Source organism: Lates calcarifer, linkage group LG7_2, assembly GCF_001640805.2.
Source record: "Lates calcarifer isolate ASB-BC8 linkage group LG7_2, TLL_Latcal_v3, whole genome shotgun sequence".
NCBI lineage: Eukaryota > Metazoa > Chordata > Actinopteri > Centropomidae > Lates > Lates calcarifer.
Window position 1 is genome coordinate 13,250,384 of NC_066854.1, and position 21,956 is coordinate 13,272,339.

The window sequence follows — 21,956 nt, forward strand, 5'->3', positions numbered from 1 at the left end:
GAGGAAGAAAAGGAAAAAAAATAAAAGTAAGGGATGAAAACCAGTACGGAGAGGAATAACAAAAATAGGAAAGGACTAGCACAGGAGGAAGGAGGGATAAAATGAGGAAAGGTAATAGAGAGAAGGGAAGAGGGCAGAAAGAAGAAGGAAAGGAAGGAGAGAAGACGATAATATTGAGGTAAAGTAAAAAGAAACAGTGGAAAAAAGATTTAAGGATTGACAGGAAGAAAGTGAGGAAGGACAGATGGAAAGGAGGAGGAAAGCAGAGAATGGAAAAGTCTAAAGAAAGAAAGAAATGGAGAGAGAGAACACTAGAAAGCAAAGAAAAGCAGAGGGAAGACAGGAAATAGAGAAATATTAGGAAGGAGAAAATGGAAGCAAGGAAGGAAGGAAGAGTGGTAGAAAGTCACTTCCTTGCTAAGTCAAGGAAATGTTGAATGTGACATATGCTGAGAGACTACAGGAAAGAAAAGGAGAAAATCAAAACTGCACTTCTATACAGTACTGCAGTTAATGTACTTGGTACTTGATGTTGTGTGTGCAGGTCTTACATTAATTTGAATTCTCATTTTTGCTGTTAATTCATTTGCACCCTCATCAAAGAGGCTCCCTTACACATAAAAATGTCCACATACATCGGTGCAGTAATAATCAAATCACTGGAAATGACCACCTTGTCCTTCCGTGAGTATCCTGAAGGTCAGCTTTTATCCGCCGGTATGACTAAGTGACTCCTTCACCCTTTTTAAAAAGCCGTTCCCCGGGGGCCATCATGCACAGAAACATCTACATGTTTCATTTCGGGAAACTTATTCCTCTCCGTGTGCCCTCATTCCGTCCTCTGCCGAATGCAGATCTGCCATGGCTGGCTAGGTTTCGGGAGCAATTTGAAAAACTAAGAGGGGTCTGACATCCCCACTCAACTCAGCCGCATGACGGGAGAGGGGTGAGAGTGGGTGAGTGTTGGAGGGGGCAAAGGCAGAGAAAAGACTGAATATTCTGGAAGGGAACACATCCTGTGGGCCTGTTTTTTTTTTCTGTACCAGGCAGACACGTGGGTGCCCATTTTGATTCATCCTCGCTGGCTGTTTAGCAGGAGCTTTGTCAGAGAGTCTACATCAGGCCTGTCAGTCTCTTACACACTCGTGTGTGAGTGTGTACGTCACGTGGAGCGCCCGCGATGATGAGGCTTTAATGATGTGGGTGCCGGAGCGGCAGCCATGCCCTGCCATGGGCCCGCCGTCATGGATGGAAGTTAAGGAGAGGATGAGGAAAAGGAAGTAGCCCTGACTCGGACTGACACACAGTCAGAGTCTGACAAGTCCACTGACATTTATGAAGTGACAAACAGTCGCCGACTCACGCGCCTCAGGATGTCACCATCACACTCACACTCTGGAATGTGATGAAAATATTCCGCGGTTTGATGTTCAAGGTGATTTGCGCATGTTTGTGTTTGTTTACACTGAAGCTGAACTGTGGACTTTGTCCCTGGCCACTGTTGTTTGAACAGCATTCACTGATGTGCATTTACCAAACACAATGTGACACAGTGCTGTGTAAAAAGCCCAACAAGCTGGAGATGAGATTTGATTGACTCATGTTCTATCTGCACAACCAATGCTGTGATACTCTGCTGGCCATGACAGTAACAAACATGAACACTGAAAAGACGTTAAACATTTTATATTTTTGAAGTTTCTGAATACACTGTAGAAAACAATTGAGATGTTTTCCTGTAATTAAGATCCATGTTTGATCTTAAAATTGTAGTTAGAGATATAAATCCTGTGTTTGTGAAATATTTCACTCACAAGAAAAAAAATTCATCTATATCTCAGTAATGTGGTAAAAATACTATATATATATATATACACAAGACAGTATAATTACAGGTCTCAATTCACAATTAAAAATAATTGTCTCATAATTAGGAAATATAGATCTCATTATGATCTTTATGCTGCTTTATAACTAAAAAGAATAACTTTTCTTCAGTAAAATGTGTTTTTCAAAATAAGAAGTCCCTGATTTTGTAGAATTATGAAGTCGTTTTCTCATCATCATGAGTTACAGACAGTAATTGTGGAATAAATCTCAGAAAATGTCTCCTCAAGATGTTAGGATATAAAAATTCATAAAGAAAAACTTTTAATTTATTATCTATACCCACTTCATATTTAATTATGAAATACAGATCTCGTAATTATGGGATACTAAGTCATAATTCAAATAAATTTGATCTTTCTTACTTTGGTAACTGCAGTATGATCCTGTAAGAATCACGTTATTCCTCTAATAATTAATAATAATAATCCACTGTTTTAATGTAATTTCAAAGGCAAAGTGAGCAATTGCCCCCAAACCCTCAGGAGCCCTGAATGCCCCACATCCACTGTGTGTCAGCTGGTTTCTAATTGGTTGATTGTTGCCATTTGGAATAAAAACCTACATATAAATAAATGGAGACCATTTTCGTCTTTCTTTTTTTTTTTTTTTTTTTTACTTTAGATTTTTGTTTGTAAGCATTTCAAGTAAAGAAGCCTTTAAAAGTATAAAGTCATGGATTTTACATTCTGATGATCCTTCAGTGAGAGGGTGAGTCAGCAGGTCTGAGAATACAAATGAACAATGATAAATATTGGCTGTTAGGTCTGCTTATATTGTTTAAGGAGGAGTAATAGCCAAAAGTGCTTTCATTACATGCACAGCTATGGCTTAATGAGACATTTCAAGTCAAGTGAAGTCACTCGCTTTATTTACTTACCTGTACGATACCTTGCGTGCTGTAACGGCATCTTTTCCCATTTAAAATGCCTGCAGTGTGCACGGCTGCTTGTGCCCGTGAATTGTTTGTGCAGTTCTGCAAGCTGTGCAAATGTCTCCCCACGGATGTCAAATAGATTCTAATTAGCTCTGCAGAATTTAATGAACATACGCCGGTGGATCACTGGGGTAGCGCCCCGGCTGAATGGATGTGTAACCAATCACACTTTGCCACAGTTGAGAGGGGCTCGCTGCAGCAGAATATCTCTCTGGCACATTCCCACTCTTTTTTTCCCCCCCTGTATGTTGATGACTTTCAGTCTGCATATACGCACCCGAGGAAGCATTTCGCTGAAGGCAGTGAGGAGGCCAAATGAGCAGAGAGCCTGTTTAACTCATTTTAGGTTCTAATATCTCTAGTGTGTGTGTGTGTGTGTGTGTGTGTGTGTGTGAACATTCTGTTCTGTTTGTCTTCACTGTCCTTGATCTTCACATAGATTTTCCTCAATCAAACCCATTGTCAGCTCTTGAAGCTAATCACATGTCACAGCGCAGTGGACACGCTAACCATTCCACCACCTATTACCTCCTGTCCCTGGTGATCGTATCATGCTACTGAATCACAGTGAAGATCCCATCCAAGCCACTGCTGAGAGATTTAGTCTCATTAAAAACAAAAGGGCTCACTGTTACGCTCCGCAGAGCCGGATTGTATTTATACCTGCTATTAAAATGCAGCTCTGGTACACACAGAGGAATCGTATTTCTGGTTACCTGTCAAGTTTCTTTTTTAATGAAACAATCTGACATTTTGGGAAATTTGCTTGTTTTCCATCTTACCCAGTGTCAGATGAAGAGATCGATATCAGTTTTATCTCTCTGAGCCAAGACCAGAGATCCAGATCTACAATGTGTTTAGTCTAGCTAAGCTTAGCACAGAGACAGGAAACATCTTCAAAACTGCTCCTTTAATGACTCCACAGTAAATATTACATCTTGATTATTTATAGCATATAAAATCTCATCTCCATATTTCTTCAAGCTGCATTTTGCATCTAAAGTGCATGTAAATCCTAGATGCTCAGGTACTGTACAGTTCTCACCATGAGCCCTGGACTCTTATTAACCCCACCATCCATACATTCCCCAAATTACTTCATGGGGTGATGTCAACTCATGGTAATGATGTCATCAGGCTATCTCAGCTTGTTCTGGAGATAATACATTTATAAATGAGGTACTGTGTCAAAAACAGGGAACGCGGAGTTAGAAGGACATGGGAGTTTATGGTGCGTTTCATTTATACTGGAGGTCGGGAACTCGGAACTGGGAGTGACGTCAATTCCGAGTTAACGGCGTTCAAGTCGAAGAAATTTGATTTTAATGTAAACACTTCTTAAAACACCTCTCAAATTTAACTGTTCGAGAAAAGAGAAACATTTAGCCATGAACGTCAACAGTTTCAAACGTATCCCGGACTAGCCATTGTCATTGCTAACTACTGTTAGCAATACCAGTTGATAATAATGCTCTATGTGGTATTTTGCCCATACAAACAGCGTAGCAACATGTCCACAGATTGAACAGTACTATCTATATGACTGACTTAATGTGGAACAAATAAGTCATATCTGCTATAAACAGTAAAATTAGCAGAGTGTTCTGAACTTTTGATGCGAGTAGCAGCCATCTTGATTTCTTATGTCGGGGTTGGTCTGGTTTCTCCGACTTTCCGAGTTGGAATTCTGACTTCAGGGGTCCCTCCAGTTGAAATTTCTGACTTGGAACTCGAAAATTCCGAGTACAACGGGAACAAACCATTACCTCATGATGGTTTATCAGATTGCATTGTGGGAAATATAGGAGCATGATCATTCTATGGACCAAAAGTCAGGCTATCTTGGTCTCTGCTGCTTCACTTTGACTATATTTTCTTTTTAATCTGTGTCCTCTAAGTCCCCTAACTTTACAAACTCATTAGAGTATCCCTTTAAATAGAAAACTGAATATGCACACATAATATCAATCAAAATGTTAAAGGCCTTAGCAAGATGTTAAAGCTAGGAGGTAGAAGTGCAGGAACCACTTCAGGGCTTATTTATTAATTTCACTTGGTGCGTGTTGCCAGGCTCATTTGCAATTAATGTAATTACCACAAAGTAATTGCCAGACAGAAAACCTTGGGCCTTAAGCCCACTTAAGGTCTCAGGTCCCAGGGCAGTTGTTATGCTGCTTCATAATTTTGATACTTAAGTGAAAGTTTGCTGAATACTGTGTTTTTACAGGACTTTTACATCTGGATGTGAGATAACCATTAGTACCTCACACTGTCAGACTGTGATACTGTCACACACCCAGTGTACAGACACAGAATACATACATAGATTTGTGTATTCGTGCCCAAAGCCGGCTCGCCGAGATCGGCAAATGAACTCACTGTTGTTCCCTTTGATGCTGTGAAATAGACATCTCTCACTGTCAAAGTTAACAAGGAGAAGACTTGTGCCTTGTTATTGGGAGAGAAGTCACAGCTCATCAAAGGCTCTCTCGCTAAAAATGAGGAAAAACCCAGATGGCAGATGCATATTGTTTACCTGCTTTAAAAACGTCCCCAAATAATTAAGCTGGGTAACATCTGTGTTCATCTGGCACTGTATGAACTATTAAGAGAGAAGAATTCACAGGATGGATGAGCTGTGTTGATGATTTACTTCAAGCTGCCATCAAAGCTTTCAGGCTATTGTTAGCTGCCTGCTTACTGTGCTCTTAAAATTTGATCTGAGACGACCTGAAAGATAATTTTACCTTTTCTCTCTCACCATCAAAGTCTGTGAGAAGTCCTAACCCATCAGTGGATTTGTGGAAATTAGAAGATGCAATGTGGTTTTAATGCAGCTTGTGTAAAACTCAGTAGCCTTTGTTGATGTCAAAGCTACATTAAAACAGCTCTCAGGATTTTTAAAAAACTAATATATGTATAGAGCCACAGCAGGCCGTAGCCTCTATCTATCTCTCCCTCTCTTTCTGTCTCAACCTAAGCAGTGGAGGCAGACAGCCGCCCACCCAGAGCCCATTAAAAGGAGTCTTTCTTCTCCACTGTCGCCAAGTGCTGCTCATGGTGGAATGTTGGGTTGTCTGTAAATGATATGAGAAAGAGTACAATCTAGACCTGCTCTATATGAACAGTGCCTTGAGATACTTCTGTGAATTGGCGCTATATATATACCAAAATCACATTTGATAACACAAATTACTGGAACTCAACATTATGCTGTAGGGTTCATCGGTTATCGGCCTCCTTGACTACTAATAATCGGTATCAGTATCGGCCCTGAAAAAACCATATCAGTCTATCTCTAATATATATATATTAATGTTGCTGTTACTAGCTACTTTAAACAAGCATTTCCACCGAGTCCTCAGAAGACCACGGATTAAAGGTCATCACCTTCACTGAATAGGTCAGTTGAGTGTCTTGAGCTGGTTCACAATGGATAAAGAGGATTATCTAACAACTATATTGTACCTGATAAGTCAATAAGATGACATTAGAAACAAGTGGATATACTGGAAAGGCTGTGTTCAGACAGAACTCTGCAGAATAACCCTGCATCAGAAATAGATGTTGATTTCAATGAAACCACTGGCATTGGAACTGCAGGGTGGCCAACTTGAATACCTGGATCAGTTTATACCACAACGTGACATATCCAGCATGGCGTGGCAATGGCCAATCAAACACCTGCCAGCACACGTTCTGGCCAAATGACTTTGTAATGTGAGCATCTTATTTCTACTGTGCAGACGGAAGTTAAGATGATTGTTGCAAAACCACGTCTCTCATATTTTTTTAAGTGTTTTTTTTTTTTTTCTTTTGGACTGAAAGGGAGAAACAGTTATGACGCTTGTTGCTGTGCTGTTACAGCTTGGTTTTAACAGCATAGCAACAGCAAACCCCCACCTCTGACTTCTTTAGAAAGAGAGATGAAAGAAATGCTGAATGAGAGTGAACAGAAGCTAGACAGGAAACTATATCAGTTATAAATCATAGACATGTAGTGTATTCTTCTCCTAACATGACTTTAAGGGGCTGCAGCCATTGCTTTGCTATTGATAACACAGAGCTTGCATCCTGCCTACATGTGCAGAGATCACTGTGTTCTCACCTCCCACTCTGCATTTAGTTTCCTTTTGCGTCCTCACTGAAGTAAGTAACAGCACACCGTAATGGAAAAAGTTAAAACAGTCCCATTAAACTGGTAATTAACTGCGTAATAAAGTTGAGGCACGACAAAACTGCAGAGCACATGTTGTTGAACATGATGGATGACATTAGTCAAAGCAGCACGATGACTCTGAACTCTTTTTAATGAATTTTTGGGACTTTTGGAAGGTAAAGAGAGGGTTTTTTTGTATGGAAATGCATTTAATTTTTCTTTTTTTTTCCCCACAGGTGTTAATGATGACAGGGAAAAAAAATGACACTGGTGTTATCCTTTGAAATACCCTAAAATACAGTATTTCTAGTCTGTGGAGACAGGACATAGCCTAGCCAACCACAGCTAATCTGCAGCTTAAGTGACAAAAAAAAAGGAGAATTTGTGGAGGAATGTCCACATTTGTCTTTTTCAGTCATTATCGTAATGTCATTCTGAGTGTGACTCATTGCTCTGCTGTCATCCAAAGTCTGCCACATGATGTGACCCTCAAACGCACTGGCGTGGGCTGACGCGCTCTGACAGCTGTGGTGTGTTTATTTCACTGCTGTACTGTCAGTCAGGGGAGGTTATGTTTAACACCAGGCGTGCCCCAAGTGGGCTTAATGCTTCATCCTAATTACAGACCTCAGCCATGAGAAAACGCCTGACTTTGATTGTCTTCTTTTCACCTTCCCTTGTCGCTGTGATTGTGCTTGAGGCCGGTCTGACCTGGCCTGGTGGGCAACTCCATATCTGACAGACAGGAGGCTACAGCTGAGCTCAACTGACCTTGCTGAGCTTATCCCAAACCATTCCCTTCCCATCATTCCCTTTGATAATTAACATTTCATCTGGGAGCCGCAGGAGAGATTATTTTCTGGACAGAGAGCACAATTAACTACTATTACTGTCACGTTGTCAGTGCGCTCTGCCACTCTCCATAGAATAGGAGTATAAAGCACTTCTACTTTTTTCCTCACTGCTGCTTAATAATTAAAATTATTAATGAAGTAAAAACCTCTGGATAATTTGCTGTTTTCACTTTGTTTTTCCTCTGTTTTCTGAGTAAGGTGCAAGAAAAAGGAGGCCTTCTGACTCCCACACTCTCAACTATTTTGCTATCGTGACTGTGAAAGTGGACTCACCGGATGTTTGTTTGAGCTTTTATGCCCAGATGATGATGTCTCGCATTAGTGCTGAGTGCTGTGAACCAGAGCAAAGCACCCATAGCTCTGCATTCTGCCCACAACGCATAATGTGGCTAAGAGTCAGTGGGGTACGATTTGTATTGTGGTTAATGAAGACACAAATTCAGGGTGCACCGATTCCTATATTTTCTGTCTCGGTATTGATCACGTTTAGGGTATCTGCTGGTATCGCTTCCTGATCCAATACTCACAGTTCAAACTTTATTTTACTTTTATCCACATATGTGCATGTTGCACTAATCAGACCACAAATCGCTCTGTAGTTCAGCTGATCAGAGATCAGATACATGCTACCACAGCTTGGTGTGGCTTTTGTATGAACGAGGACAGACTCTGTAGAGGGTATTTCCACAGAGCTCTTACTGGCGTAGGAAGAAAGATTATGTATACATCTTGGAGAAATAAATACATTTACACCTTTTCTGTATCTACTTAGAATTGTCAAGTGGTTGAAATGACAGTGTGAATAAGGCCACAAAGCTTCAGGCAAAGAAACTCTAATCACTAATATCACTTAGTTCACATCAAATTGAAGGCATATACTATTGAAATTAACCAGTGTAACTTTAAGATTCCTTACAGCCATCAAGAATAAACAAAGAGTACATCTTGGTTTGTTTCTTCCAACTTTGATTTCCAGAGGAGCTTATAAACACGGACAGACGTTCCCAATGTGAGTGATATAGTAAAGTTAAACACATGCATTGAGTCATATGGCTCTTTAGCCTGTGAACATTTTGTGCTCAGAGCTCAAGCACCTGGCATTCTGCCGGGTCAGCGTCTGTCTGTCCGCAGAGCTGCAGAGCTATTCCACTCTGTGTCATTTGTGTCACTCACGCTGCTCCGCTGTCATCGGATGCTGCTACTTTTTTCACATTAAACTGTGTACAATAACATGCTGTGGCATTTAGATAACACTCTGATGGTATTTTCAGCGCTTGGTTAAAAATTCATTTTAAATTTCAACTCAGATATTTTGTGCCGATTAACTCAGTTCACCCGGTCCAAATGAAACTGACTGACTGTGCTCATATTTGGCTCTGCAAACACGTTTCTGTTGTGTCACCAAAATGCCAACATTTCATTGTTTCGTTAAATTTGACCACATGGACTTTCTCCAGGTGGGTCTGCAGATTTTCATCATCATTCTGTACTTCACTGACTTTTTTTTTTTTAAAACTAACACCTTTGATTTCCTCATTTGTTTCAATTCACACAGCTGTCCCACAGCCATTACACCAAAAATCACAATTACTACAGTTGTCCATGGTCTTGGTTTAATACAGGTTAAATGAAAAATGTTAATATTTAAAGCAAACATTTTGTCTGTGTTAAAAGTCATGCAGAATGTTTAACTTATACTGTATGTTCACTACATATAGTGCATTTTCAGGACTTGCTACATCATCAGTTAATATAATTTCCTCCTTATGTTGATGAAAAAATGGCATGTTTCCTTCATTATGCATAGAGGACAGTGTACCCAATAGCATGTTTTATCCAACCATATGTCAGACATCTCCAAATCCCACAAAAGCAAAAAGGGGAAGGGGAAAAAAATATTTTCACTTTTTTCGCTGCTCCACTCACAACAGTTAAAAATCAATCAGAACAGACACTCATTAGACCTCCTGCCTCAGTGCTGTCCAAACCTTGTGGTTGTGTCCACTCTGTGCTTTTCATGACTGACCTACATTAAGCTTCCCAGCCCCTGACAGGGCAGCATTAATACAAACAGGGGAGGGGAGGGATTAATGCTTTCCCCCTGAACAGTGGGAGTGCTGCTGCTGATGAAGTGCTTCCTCTGGGCTCAGTGAAAGATCACGCTGTCACTAACAGTACAGCAAAAACCTAATCTGGAAACAACAACGGGATTCTCAGTTATTGGCCAAAATATAATAGCTATTACATCCTATGTGTCTTAAGCTTTTTTAATCTGTTGTTTTTTTTCTGTCCAGACTTAAATGTTACAGGCTAAAATAATCTCTGTGACCTTCCTATATAAATAAATACAAAATAAAAAAAAAATTAAAAAACAGCTTTGTCACCAATTTCTGTAATACAGTAGTGACTCAACATTACTGTATAAATTCATAAACACTCTTGCTCTGTAAACATGTTAAAAATTCTCTGGTACAGGATGTGTACCAGAATGTATTGGATGTTTCTTGTTAGGAAGAAAAAGTACTACATTATACAGTATATAATACATACTACACCAGTCAGTAGTTGACTGACAGGTCATCTTTTGGTAGTGCAGCACAGAATTGCTACTGCTTAGTCACATCAAGTGAACAAACAGGGGTTAATCTGAAAGAACTGTAGTTGGATATCATTTGTCACCGGAGCTCAGCCAGAGACAACTGGGAAGCTTAAAGAGTCTGTTTGACTTTGGAAATAGCACTTATTTTCTTATACTTAACACAAGGCCCATTTACTCATATCATGCGATGGTGTCTCCTCAGTTGACATGGAGATGGTTCATTTTAAAAATATCTATAAAGTTGTTACAGTTGTACAGCCTATCTCCATGCAGTTACAGTCTTGAGTGCAGAATCTACAGGCAACACAATTCTTTATAACCCAGCAAAAAAGAGCTGCATTGGGGATTAGATTTAATGAATTTCTTCTAGAAAAGTTAAATAGGATACTGATGTGTCTAACTAACTATCACATAGTACTGTGTAGAATGTATAAGCAGTTGTTGATTCTGGAAGGACTTCCCTTGAAAAATCTGCAAAAATCTGTCCTCTGTATTCCCTCTTCTTTTCTTTTCTTTACAAAGTTTTTTAAACTCATTTACCATATGGTTCCAACACATTACAACAGGACAGACATCCACCATCAGTGAGAGAAACACCAATAGACCTTATTTAGAATTTTTGACTTGCAATCTAGTCCTAGGACAACATTCCTCATCACTACATGTTTGACTGAGTGACTGAGTTTGACTCCCATGTCTATTTGAGGCCACTTGTCAGCTTGGTTACTCTGTCCAGCAAGGCACTGTAGTATCTTGAGGTTTCCTCGACCCCGCCACAGCGGTCACTAAGGGTACTGGATCTTGACAGAGTCACTTAAGCGTCTTGAACAGCCTGGTCGAACAAATGCCTATTTTGCAGGTATCTCCAGAACTGATTCTGAGGTATATCATATTGCTCTTTTAACATAGTGAAAGATTTAAGTATGGGCTTGTCACCTATCCTTTAAGTCACTTAGATTAAGCCCTAAAGAACAAGTAGAGTGCCACAAAGGGAGCTCTCAATCCAAGCAAGAGGTTGTGCAACAAACAGTAAAATATCATCGGCGTATAGCATCAACTTACATGACACCTGGGCGATCTGCACGCCAGGGAATGAAGGATTCTGACAAGCAGAAGTTTGCAGTGTTGTTTGCAGCTCTAGGAAAACACAAAGTGGAGAGAGGACAGGAGGGCTGCCCTATCTGATTACAGCAACTTAACTCAAGAGATTAATCCCTCCCCAAGTAGTACTGAAAAAGAAAGGCCATCCCAACCTATCGAATGCCTTCTCTGCATCCAGTGAGGCAGCTGTGATAGGGGAGTAAATGAATCAATTCCTTCTATGGATTCACCAGCTTAAGAATTTGAACACGCAGGGGTTTATGGTTCATTATGGGAAAGGTGCAAAATTCATGTAATTTATTCTCTATACAAGGAGCGTACAGACAGGCAAGAATCACTACTTGTCCTCCATAATATTTCAACAGTCTGCTTGCCTGTAATATAAAGCCACAAAGCGACATTTCTGTATGTAACCTGTAACCTACTATGACTTGCTATCTAGGCATAAGTAGCACCTAATTGCATCCTCTTCAGGACACCTCCAAACAGCAAATTAAATCATTGGGAGATTATGGGTTTCTTGAAATAAAGAGAATCACCTGTAAGTTTGTGCCCAGAAGTCTTAAGCTCTCACTGTTGCACAAAGGAAAATCAAGTATTATTATTGCATTACATTAACCAAGCAGTTATCTGCACCTGTCAAGTGAAACTGTTAAAATTGGTTGAAAGGGAAGAAAGCATTTTCTTTAAAAATTCATCCGGTAGAGTATTTTAAATATGTACCATTAGAGTGTTTTTCAATTTCACTATTGACAGCTCTCTTCTATTTTTACTAGTGACACTCTAATAGACACAGCAGGGGTAAAATGTTCACTAGATTTCCAGGCAGCCTTACTTTAACTAATATTTCATTCTCTCCCCTCCTTACATTTCAAATACTGTCAGTCTTTTTAAATCATGACCTTGTCAGTAGGATGAATGGCTGTCAGAGCACCAGCCATACTGCGTCACAACCACTTGTCATGTCATGTTTTACATCTTCATTTTTAAGAAATAGCAGACTGATATCAGAGGCTATTTGCCTGCTTATTAAGGATGTTTGTTAGAGGAGATGAGTGCGAAGGCTGTCTGTACGAGCATATATTTTCTTTCTACCAGATTAAAATGCTTAAATACAATAATTAATAATGCAGGGTTATAACCTCTAATGGTTACGATGACAAGTCATATCTGACAGTGTGCTGATATATTAATGACAACTGATCCTGCTGACAGTTTTGTACTGCAGCTGCTTGAACTAACATTAGCATCAGAGACTGACACTAGCTTAACAGACTGAAAGGACCAGGTAACATTAGCTTCACAGTCCAACATGAGGTTATGTTAAGGTTAGCTTCGCAGACTGGCAGGACTAGTTTACATTAGCTGCGCAGACTGAGAGGACGAGCTACCTCTCAGCACCAAATCCTAGTCCAGATTCAGAGCTATATTCTGATAATACGCTTAAATTGATGATGTGCTCACCTGTTGTTATGCACTCGATTTTTGAGACATAGTGCTTTGAAATTAAGCTTTGACTAATCTTCATACATCCTGGAGAATCCCTGGTAGGCATGCTTCTCTCCTCACCTCTTTTATGGCTTGGTTTGAGAGGAAATGGGAAAGCATGGGGCAACAGTGGAGAAATGAGAGCGACTGAAGGGGGAGGACAGGAAAGGTGGAGTGAAGTGGAGAGCAGCGCCAGGGCCTGTGGTCATCCTACAGGGTGTATGAGGCTGCCAGAGGCCTTGTAATCCCCCCCAACCCCTGCCCTCCATCCCCTCTCGATCATCCCCTCCACCTCACCATGACAAACCGGATCTGCTCTCTATCAAAGACCCACAGGCTACCTCTCTCTTTCTTACCCAGCCGTCCTCATCCCATTTGTCATTTACACTGCTGCAGTCTTCGTCAGCTTGCAGGGACAGGCTGTTGCTGCCAGGCTTGGCTGCTGAGTTCCCAGGCCTGGCAAGGAGGAGCCACCAGTTCCCCCAGTGGCAGCATTTAGAAAGCCACTTAATGGGTTTAGGCGCATTTGCTAATTTGTCAACAAGTTTTGGATGTGGAGCCCACTGCCAGGCTGGTTGGTCTGGCACTTGACTGGAAGGGATCTCTATTGGCCGACCATTGCTGGAGCCATGGGTGAAATCAAATTCAAAGGTCTTTGCATACTTGACTGTTTGTGTGTTGGCGCTTCAGGCTGCAGAACTCAATTCTGAATGCCTTCCAAACAAGCTGATGTACCAACTAATTATCATTACTGTCCTGTCCTTACTCAGTCTTAATGGGTATGGATTCAGAGGATTTTCAGCGCCGGAAGGATGACAGTAATTGGAAATACAATAAATAACTTTTTGTCTTGTTTTGTTTTGAAGAGAATCAAATCTAATGTCACATATGCCTCGTTCACATTTCCTATCTTTGAATGTCTAAAGCCTGCATGCATGTTTACTTACATTCTCAATGTAAGTTAGTTTTTTTTACAAAGTGGTGTCAGGATAGAAAACCCTCATTGGCTTTTGTGTCATTATAGAAGAGGAATAATCATTGTTGGCCTCACTCACATGTGTTTTGAGGTTCAGTTCACAATGAATGACGTCCAATCACATCTGTAATGTTTGGCTCCATATGTGTGAACGGGGCATTACACCCACTCACCAAATCTGTCAGCCCGTGTTGCCAGTTTAGAAGCTTAACTCCACTGTCTACTGGTTTCACATGCAGGCTCCAATGAGATAATGTGCAGCAATTCTAGTGTGTACACTGGAAATGCTGCTCTGTTCTCAACTCCACTGCCTTTACATTTCTGGTCTATTCAATTAAAATAAATATTGAGATTTATTGCAATGCTTTCATTTTATTTTAGTAACATAATGAGATATAAAACACATAAAAGACAGACCAATCATTAAAACCAGTTAAGTATAGGCATATAGTATTCATAGTAAATTGCAGACATGGTTTCAGTCTGCCTGTGACTCTCATAAAATGTCAGAAAAACAAATCTAACAAGCATCAGTAATGTGTCTTCTAAAGATTTGACTTATGAGACCCCAATACAGGAACACTATAGACAGTAGATGCTCTCTCGAAGAGAGTCACTACTGCTTTATCACCACTGTTTGCAAGGTATTTCTGCAGGTTCTGAAAAGATTTAAAAAGCACTGAAATCAGTTTGTTCAACAAAAAAAAAGGCTTTAAAAAGGTATTAAAGTTCAAATTTATGGTCCTGCGTATTTTCTCTAGACATTAAACGCTTAGTTTCTGTAGTTACCGGAAGATCATCACTTCAGCAGAGGCAAGTGAGAGAAATAACTTAAACAAACTGAAAACACTTGATAATTTCTAATTGGTTAATCTGTCCACCCATTTCCTGCTGCTTATCTCGGTCCAGGTCACATACATTTTCATTAGTTCTCTAATTAGGAATTCTCCAAAAATTCTCTAAATAGCCTAAAGGTGTGAATGTGAGTGTGAATGGTTGTTTGTCTCTATATGTCATTCCTGTGATAGAATGCCAATCTGTCCAGGGTGTACCCTGTCTCTCACCCAATGTCATCCAGCCCCCTGTGACAGCAGCATAGATAACATACTGATTGGATGTTATATATTGCTGATATTATTATAAATAATTCTGGTTCACATTGTCCCCACTGATTTTCCATCATCTTTATCATCAGTTTTTTTTGTATGGTGCATGAGCAGGAGGATATACTTCTGATACACGCACAAAAATGGTTAACATAGTAACATGTCATCCAGCTTTTCAAGCAGGCTTTATATCCTTTGTACTGAAACAGTCTTTTTCAAAAAGCCCAGTAAAAATAGCAGTTTAAAGTAGCTGCTATTTTCAGAAAATACTGAGGACAGGCCAGATGACTTCAGATGAGAGACATGATCCCCTCTTAATTTCACCAATTTATCTCAGTTAAACAGTGAAGGATGCAGAAAACAGAAAAATGGACTTTGTCCTTCAGTTTATGGATTGAAAAAGTACAATTTGGAACTCTACATTAAATTATTGCCAAAAACGTTTCAGAAGTGAAGTTGAGATCCGTTTTTCTCTTGTTTGTTTTTGTCAATCCAGGGTTTCTAAGCACAGGAGACCAGGCAGCCAAGGGCAACTACGGCCTGCTGGATCAAATTCAGGCTCTCAGGTGGATCAAAGAAAACATCCAGGCCTTCAAAGGAGATCCAAAAAGAGTGACCATTTTTGGCTCTGGTGCCGGAGCATCGTGCGTCAGCCTGCTCACCCTCTCACATTACTCAGAAGGTACGTGTACTCGCTCATAAGCATGCATATGCACACAGAGACATGCTCACACACAAGGGACCTTTTCATCATTTTATATCTGCTATATCTACTACCATGCTTCCATACAGTGTGGGCTTCACATCAAGAACATATTCACAGCGAGCACTAGGGTGTTGCCTCTAAACCAGGTGTAACCAGCAACATGCAATCATCGCACCCACGTTAATAAATCCCTAAATCCCTTTAGTTTAAATGACCTCATGACCTTTCCATTAGTGCCACCCTCAGGAATTTCATGTTTTAAGAGCAAATACTGGCACAGCTTATTATTAGTAAAATCTCAAGTCTGATCTCAAGAAGTTTTTCCTGTTATTTGTCTCAGTCTCGTGGGTGTTCTAATTCATTCTCAGCCGGTCCCACCTGTTCTTTATTCTCAACTGTTGTGTCTTTATTCTTGTAGTAAACAGGTAATATCTTGGTTGGTTAATTGGCTTTTATTGAGTTATGTGTAAATTCTTATTCTGACTTCGAGCACAGGTTTTACAAAAAGTTTAAACTCCAGTGTTTTATAAGAAACATGCAAATATTCTCTCATGTCTTTCTGGTCATTTAGCAAACTTTCAGATTTATTTTTCCACCCCTTAATCCTTAGTTTGTGAAGCACTGGTCTTACTTTATTATGGTTCAGTTAATATTGTAGCATCTCTGGGTTAACTAACTAGACTGTAGACTGACTTGTTTTACAGGCTGTGTATTTCCTTACAAATATTTTTGCCCAGTTTAGCTTGGGTGAATTTTCTGTTTTGACATGTCATGTCTGGGTGCAGGACAAGACAATTTACTTAACTGTGTTTATTCACCCACAATCAAACACAGACCTGAAGCACAAAAAGATTAATATCACCTTTGCAGCAAGAGGTTTTGTTACTTTTAATCAGATAATTGGCATCATCACCACATGCAAAGTCAAAAACCAAAGTATGTGTTCATTCAAGTGTGTATTCATGCTAAACATTTCTCTAGTCATCTGCATTGGAGAAGAAGGAATAGATTCTGGATTATCATACTGTATGTATGTCTTTATTTCTATGTATTATTAATGGATAATATAAATAGAACGGCCAAAAGTTGATTCTTGTAGTATTTTCTGGCTCCCATAGAGCTCCTGGCTTTCACAAATGAATAGTTCCATGCAACTCAAATTTATACATCAGGGGAGGAAAATCGCCTGACCCATCTGTCAGAAAAAGAGGAGGATTTGGAGGATTGGACCTCTAAAAGTGCTGCTGCACATCCCAGACCATTCTTCTCTCTGTGTGGGACAAATACAGGCTTTGTGAAAAATGAACCTTTCCACAAAATCAACCTTTTTATCTTGCCGGTGAAAGTCCATTGGGTTTACCTTAGAAGGAAACAGAGTGAGGGAGACTTCCTATTCCCCCTTTGGTCTTGTGTTGCAGTTATTAGGCTTGTTTTTTGTTTTTTTTTCATTTTGTACTTAAGGGAATAGGAATGGCTTACTTTACATTTAGATAAAAGTCCTCATGTTCTGATGGGAAGCAATCAAGACTGAGAGAGTCGACAAACACTCCAAGCATTCTTGCTGATGTATAATACATCACTAAGACATATAATGGTCCTTTTAGCATTTGCTCCTGTATCTTGGAGCTCTATTGTGAAGCTGCTGACAGTGATACCATCAGCAAGCAACATACCAAGGTCATAAAAAACTCTGTATATATAGTTTTGAAGTTAACATCTGATCTGAGGTTTAACTGACACTCCACATCTATCAGTGGCAACAGTAAAACCTTATACGCGGCTTACCAGGCCTTGTGGGAAATGTCTTCATTGTGCTCAAAACATACTTTTTAAGTCGGCCTGGTTGAGTCACCGCCACTGTGTGTTTATACGAGTATAAATAGCACTCACTGAAACAAAAAAAAATACACATAACTCCAGTATTCCTGGTGTACTGTGGCCTACTTGCTGATTGGCAGTCCGTGAAGCCGTGCTACCTATTCCAGAATGTGGAAACAGCCCGAGGTGTTGTTGCTATATAAACAGCAAATATCTTTTATGTTCCGGTTTGTTCATTAGGGACACAAAGATGTAACGTCAGTATTCTGAATCATCCATTTGTTTGCCTTGAAATGTTTTTATGCTGCTATAAAAAGACAGTTTTTGACTGGGCTTTTATCAATGGTATTTTAAAACTGAACAATTTATCAATAGCGTATTTGTGAAATGGATGATTGCCAAAGTAGTGATGCACTGATCTGATCTGTTGGAACAGTATTGGCCATGATGCTGACTCCATTAAGTGGATTAGTCAAACATGACTGATCCACAGTAATGCTGTTTTCTGTGCTGCTACATTCATTTGCTCCGATGAGCTAATGTTGCGTAAAACCACTATTAATAACATGCCAGTCCCTGTATGTGATACAAATAGATACATTTTAATGTGACTGCAGTGGAAATTCTTTACTGTGAAACCAGTGGTGTTGACGGTGACATTTGTGGTTAGCTCTTGCAACAGATTTGCTCCATGTGCAGCAGTTTTTCTAAAACTAAATTAGGCTATTTCTGCACTTTTATCAAGAGATCGTTTTGCAATACTGGATGGATGAGGTTTATACTTTAAACTTTATAAAAGAGAACAGCACAGCAAACCAAAACTTTTACATCATACAAGCAACAAACCTTAACAGCTGGAGTTTTAGAAAACACTAAAGAGGAGATACACTGCTCAGCTAAGGTTTGGTTTCCTGAGACAAAAGATGGAGCCACACACAGGTGAAGTAGTGTTGGTTGAAGGTGTTGAAGGTGAATGTTGGTGTACAAACATTTCCACGTATAGTTAAGAATTAATGTGTTGCTACAATCCCATGTTACCTTGCACATTGAAAAATATTTTATCTAGTTCCAGCTCAGCCTGTTTCCAAGCAGCAAAAAACTCCAATTAAATGTTTGCTGCTTTTCACCTAACATGAAGCTTGAACTCTTTGCTGCCCACATTGTGTGAATGTGTGTCTTTCACTAATACCAGCTCCACTCTCAGATCTGTTCCAGAAAGCCATCATCCAGAGTGGCACAGCTTTGTCCAGCTGGGCGGTCAACTATCAGCCTGCCAAGTACACACGAGCCCTGGCTGAGAAGGTGGGCTGCAACATGTTGGACACCATAGACCTGGTGGAGTGTCTGCAGAACAAGAACTACAAGGAGCTGATTGAGCAGTACATCACACCTGCAAAGTACCACATCGCCTTTGGGCCTGTGATCGATGGAGATGTGATCCCGGATGACCCGCAGATCCTAATGGAGCAAGGAGAGTTCCTCAACTACGACATCATGCTGGGGGTCAATCAAGGGGAGGGATTTAAGTTTGTAGATGGCATTGTGGACAGCGAGGATGGGGTGTCTGCCAATGATTTTGACTTTGCTGTGTCAGACTTTGTGGACCATCTCTATGGCTACCCAGAGGGCAAGGACACTCTGCGCGAGACCATCAAATTCATGTACACAGACTGGGCAGACAAGGAGAACCCAGAGACCCGGCGCAAGACCTTGGTGGCTCTGTTCACTGACCACCAGTGGGTAGCACCAGCAGTGGCCACAGCCGACCTCCACGCCCAGTATGGCTCGCCCACCTACTTCTACGCTTTCTACCACCACTGTCAGAGCGACATGAAGCCCAGCTGGGCCGACTCAGCCCATGGTGATGAAGTACCGTACGTGTTTGGAATCCCTATGATTGGCCCCACAGATCTCTTCAACTGCAACTTCTCCAAGAATGACGTGATGCTGAGCGCTGTTGTCATGACCTACTGGACTAACTTTGCTAAAACAGGGTGAGTGCTCTTTTCCTTTGTTGTTTCCTTTCATTGCATTTTAGTCATGTTGTACCATCACTTGTCTGACTATCTGTTCTGACAGAGATACACGACGCTTAGCATTGTTTTTGCTTCTAAAATTCCGACTTTGCTGTGAGTGTTGTCGTACCTCGCGATGGATAAAAGAGAGAGAATACCTGTATGACAGGAGATCCATGTTTATAGCCCAAACAGGAACTGCTAGTAGCTTTAAATGCTGTACATTTTCCACAATCTCAAAACCTTAGGGCAAAAAGGGGGCTTCTCGTATAGCCAACTGCTGACTGAATGGCTGAATCCAATTGTGGAGCTCTGAATTTGCAGACTGGGTCATCACTGACTTCAGTCATATGTACTGTGAAGTGTTTGAGGTTCTCACAGTATATCCACATAGTATCAGTGACATGTAAATTGATGGCATCTAAGAAGTCTCTAGCTAAAGTGGATGAAAATGGAATGCAAACTGCTCAGGGTTCTCTAGTCTATTTCTTACAATTAAAATCACCTTTAAAGAAGCAATTACCTGCTTACAGCGGGTAGCTACTTGACACTCCAAAGATAGATTTGCGCTGGGGTATCAACAAAAAAGTTTTGTTATGATTAGTGTTTTAATGATTAACACATGAGTCAAAGAGATCAAGCGGAGGTTAATATAACAAGTCAAATCCTCCCCCGGTGCTCGGCAGTGCTGGATTTGATGAGAGGATTTGCTTTCTGTTTATATTTGGATCATGTTTTTGTTTCTCACACCCTGAGATTAGGTATCGGGGTGTTTGCAGCCCAGCCATACTGAAAATTCACATAAATAAAGTCTTGATCAGCTTCATAGGCTGTAGCGTTCACTCCCCAGCTCTCTGTTTGGCTCCCATCCAGTGGATTCCTGATCAGTGGGGGATTGGCTTCCTTATAGACATTTTGGGAAGGCTCTTTTCTCTCGCTGCTTTTTTTCAGTGTGCTTCCAATAAAGCAGAGACTGAAAGCAAATTCATCACTGGGAGTGCGGCCATTTTTCAACAAGTCTCTCCCACTCTTTGCAGTCTCCTGTTGTGAATCAGACATATTGATGTTTTGAAACTTTTCTTGATGTCAGTACAAAAAAATTGGCCAGTTTGGATGTACACACAGTATTATTGAGTGTGGCTGTAATTATGTATGGGCTGATTATGGATGTGTTGCTCTTAGTATTTTGTCTCACAACATGTGGTGTGGAGACGGCAACACTGAGGATTTTGAAGAGTGATATGTTGATCTGCATCTTAAATGCCTAGTCTCCTAACACATCAGTTAGAACTGAAGAAGGCTTTCGACTGAGAGATGAAACACCTTCAACATCCTCAAGCAAATCCAGTTGCCTTGGTATAGCACTTAGAAGCAAAAAATATGCTGTACTCAACTGGTAACTCACAAAATAACGTCGATCCTAAGAATTCTGGGAGCAAAAAAAGATGAACACAGCCCTATCAAGGATTGTAGAAATACTTTAGATCATCAGTCCAATGGACAAAAATAAGATGGAATGATTATTGCTTGTTAATTATTATTTATTAATGCTATTAACCCCCTGTTCGTCCCACTCTATTTTCGGGCCTAACGATTACTGTTGGAGAGGGCTCAGTGATTAACAGTAATTAGATCATTTGTCTTTCGCATTATTGTTTAGTTTTCATTTGCTGGGGTAAATTATAATTGTAAATGTATTGTTTGCAAGTTTTCATTGACTAAATGACCACAGCATCATACAGCAGCTCAGTGGGCCATTTATCTTCCAGTAGCAGAGCAAAATGTATTGACAACACAGGGTATCTCTCAGATTTAATGCTCTTTAACGCCTCAACACTTTCCACAGTGGAATGGATGCACATGGGTGACCTCTCTATACAGTTTAACAAATGTATGCAAACCCATATATAATACTATCTAAATAATGTAATGATCAAAATGTTTAATTACATTACATTACATGTTATTACATATATTACATAATTTTGGGGAGGTTTTGAATATGGTTAGCTTGAATTCCTTGATTTAAACAACAGAGATTTGTAAAAACAATATTATTGCCTAGCCTTAGCGCACATAAATACTGATAGGGCCGTACAAACCACCACATACAAATCCAAATCCAAATAAGCCTGATAGATCAAAGAATCTAAAATGCTAAGACAGTCCACTGGTTCTAAACATTTAGGATTTGGAAATCATCAGTGGTTCCTGAGGCGGTGTAGCAGAGCTACATTACCAACTTGCATACAGTCTGATAAGTATCCTCCGAATCCAGCTGACTACACAATCAGACATTACAACAACTCC

At 40.2% G+C, this 21,956-nt stretch overlaps 1 protein-coding gene across 1 annotated transcript in view; it reads left to right on the forward strand.

Moving 5' to 3' along the window:
• nlgn4xa (neuroligin 4 X-linked a) overlaps window positions 1-21,956 on the forward strand; it is a 91,347-nt gene that overhangs the window by 59,684 nt on the left and 9,707 nt on the right. Inside the window, exons 4-5 of the mRNA XM_018704490.2 lie at window positions 15,604-15,789; window positions 18,836-19,625. Of these exons, the coding sequence (XP_018560006.1) occupies window positions 15,604-15,789; window positions 18,836-19,625 (976 nt within the window). The remainder of the gene's footprint in view (window positions 1-15,603; window positions 15,790-18,835; window positions 19,626-21,956) is intronic.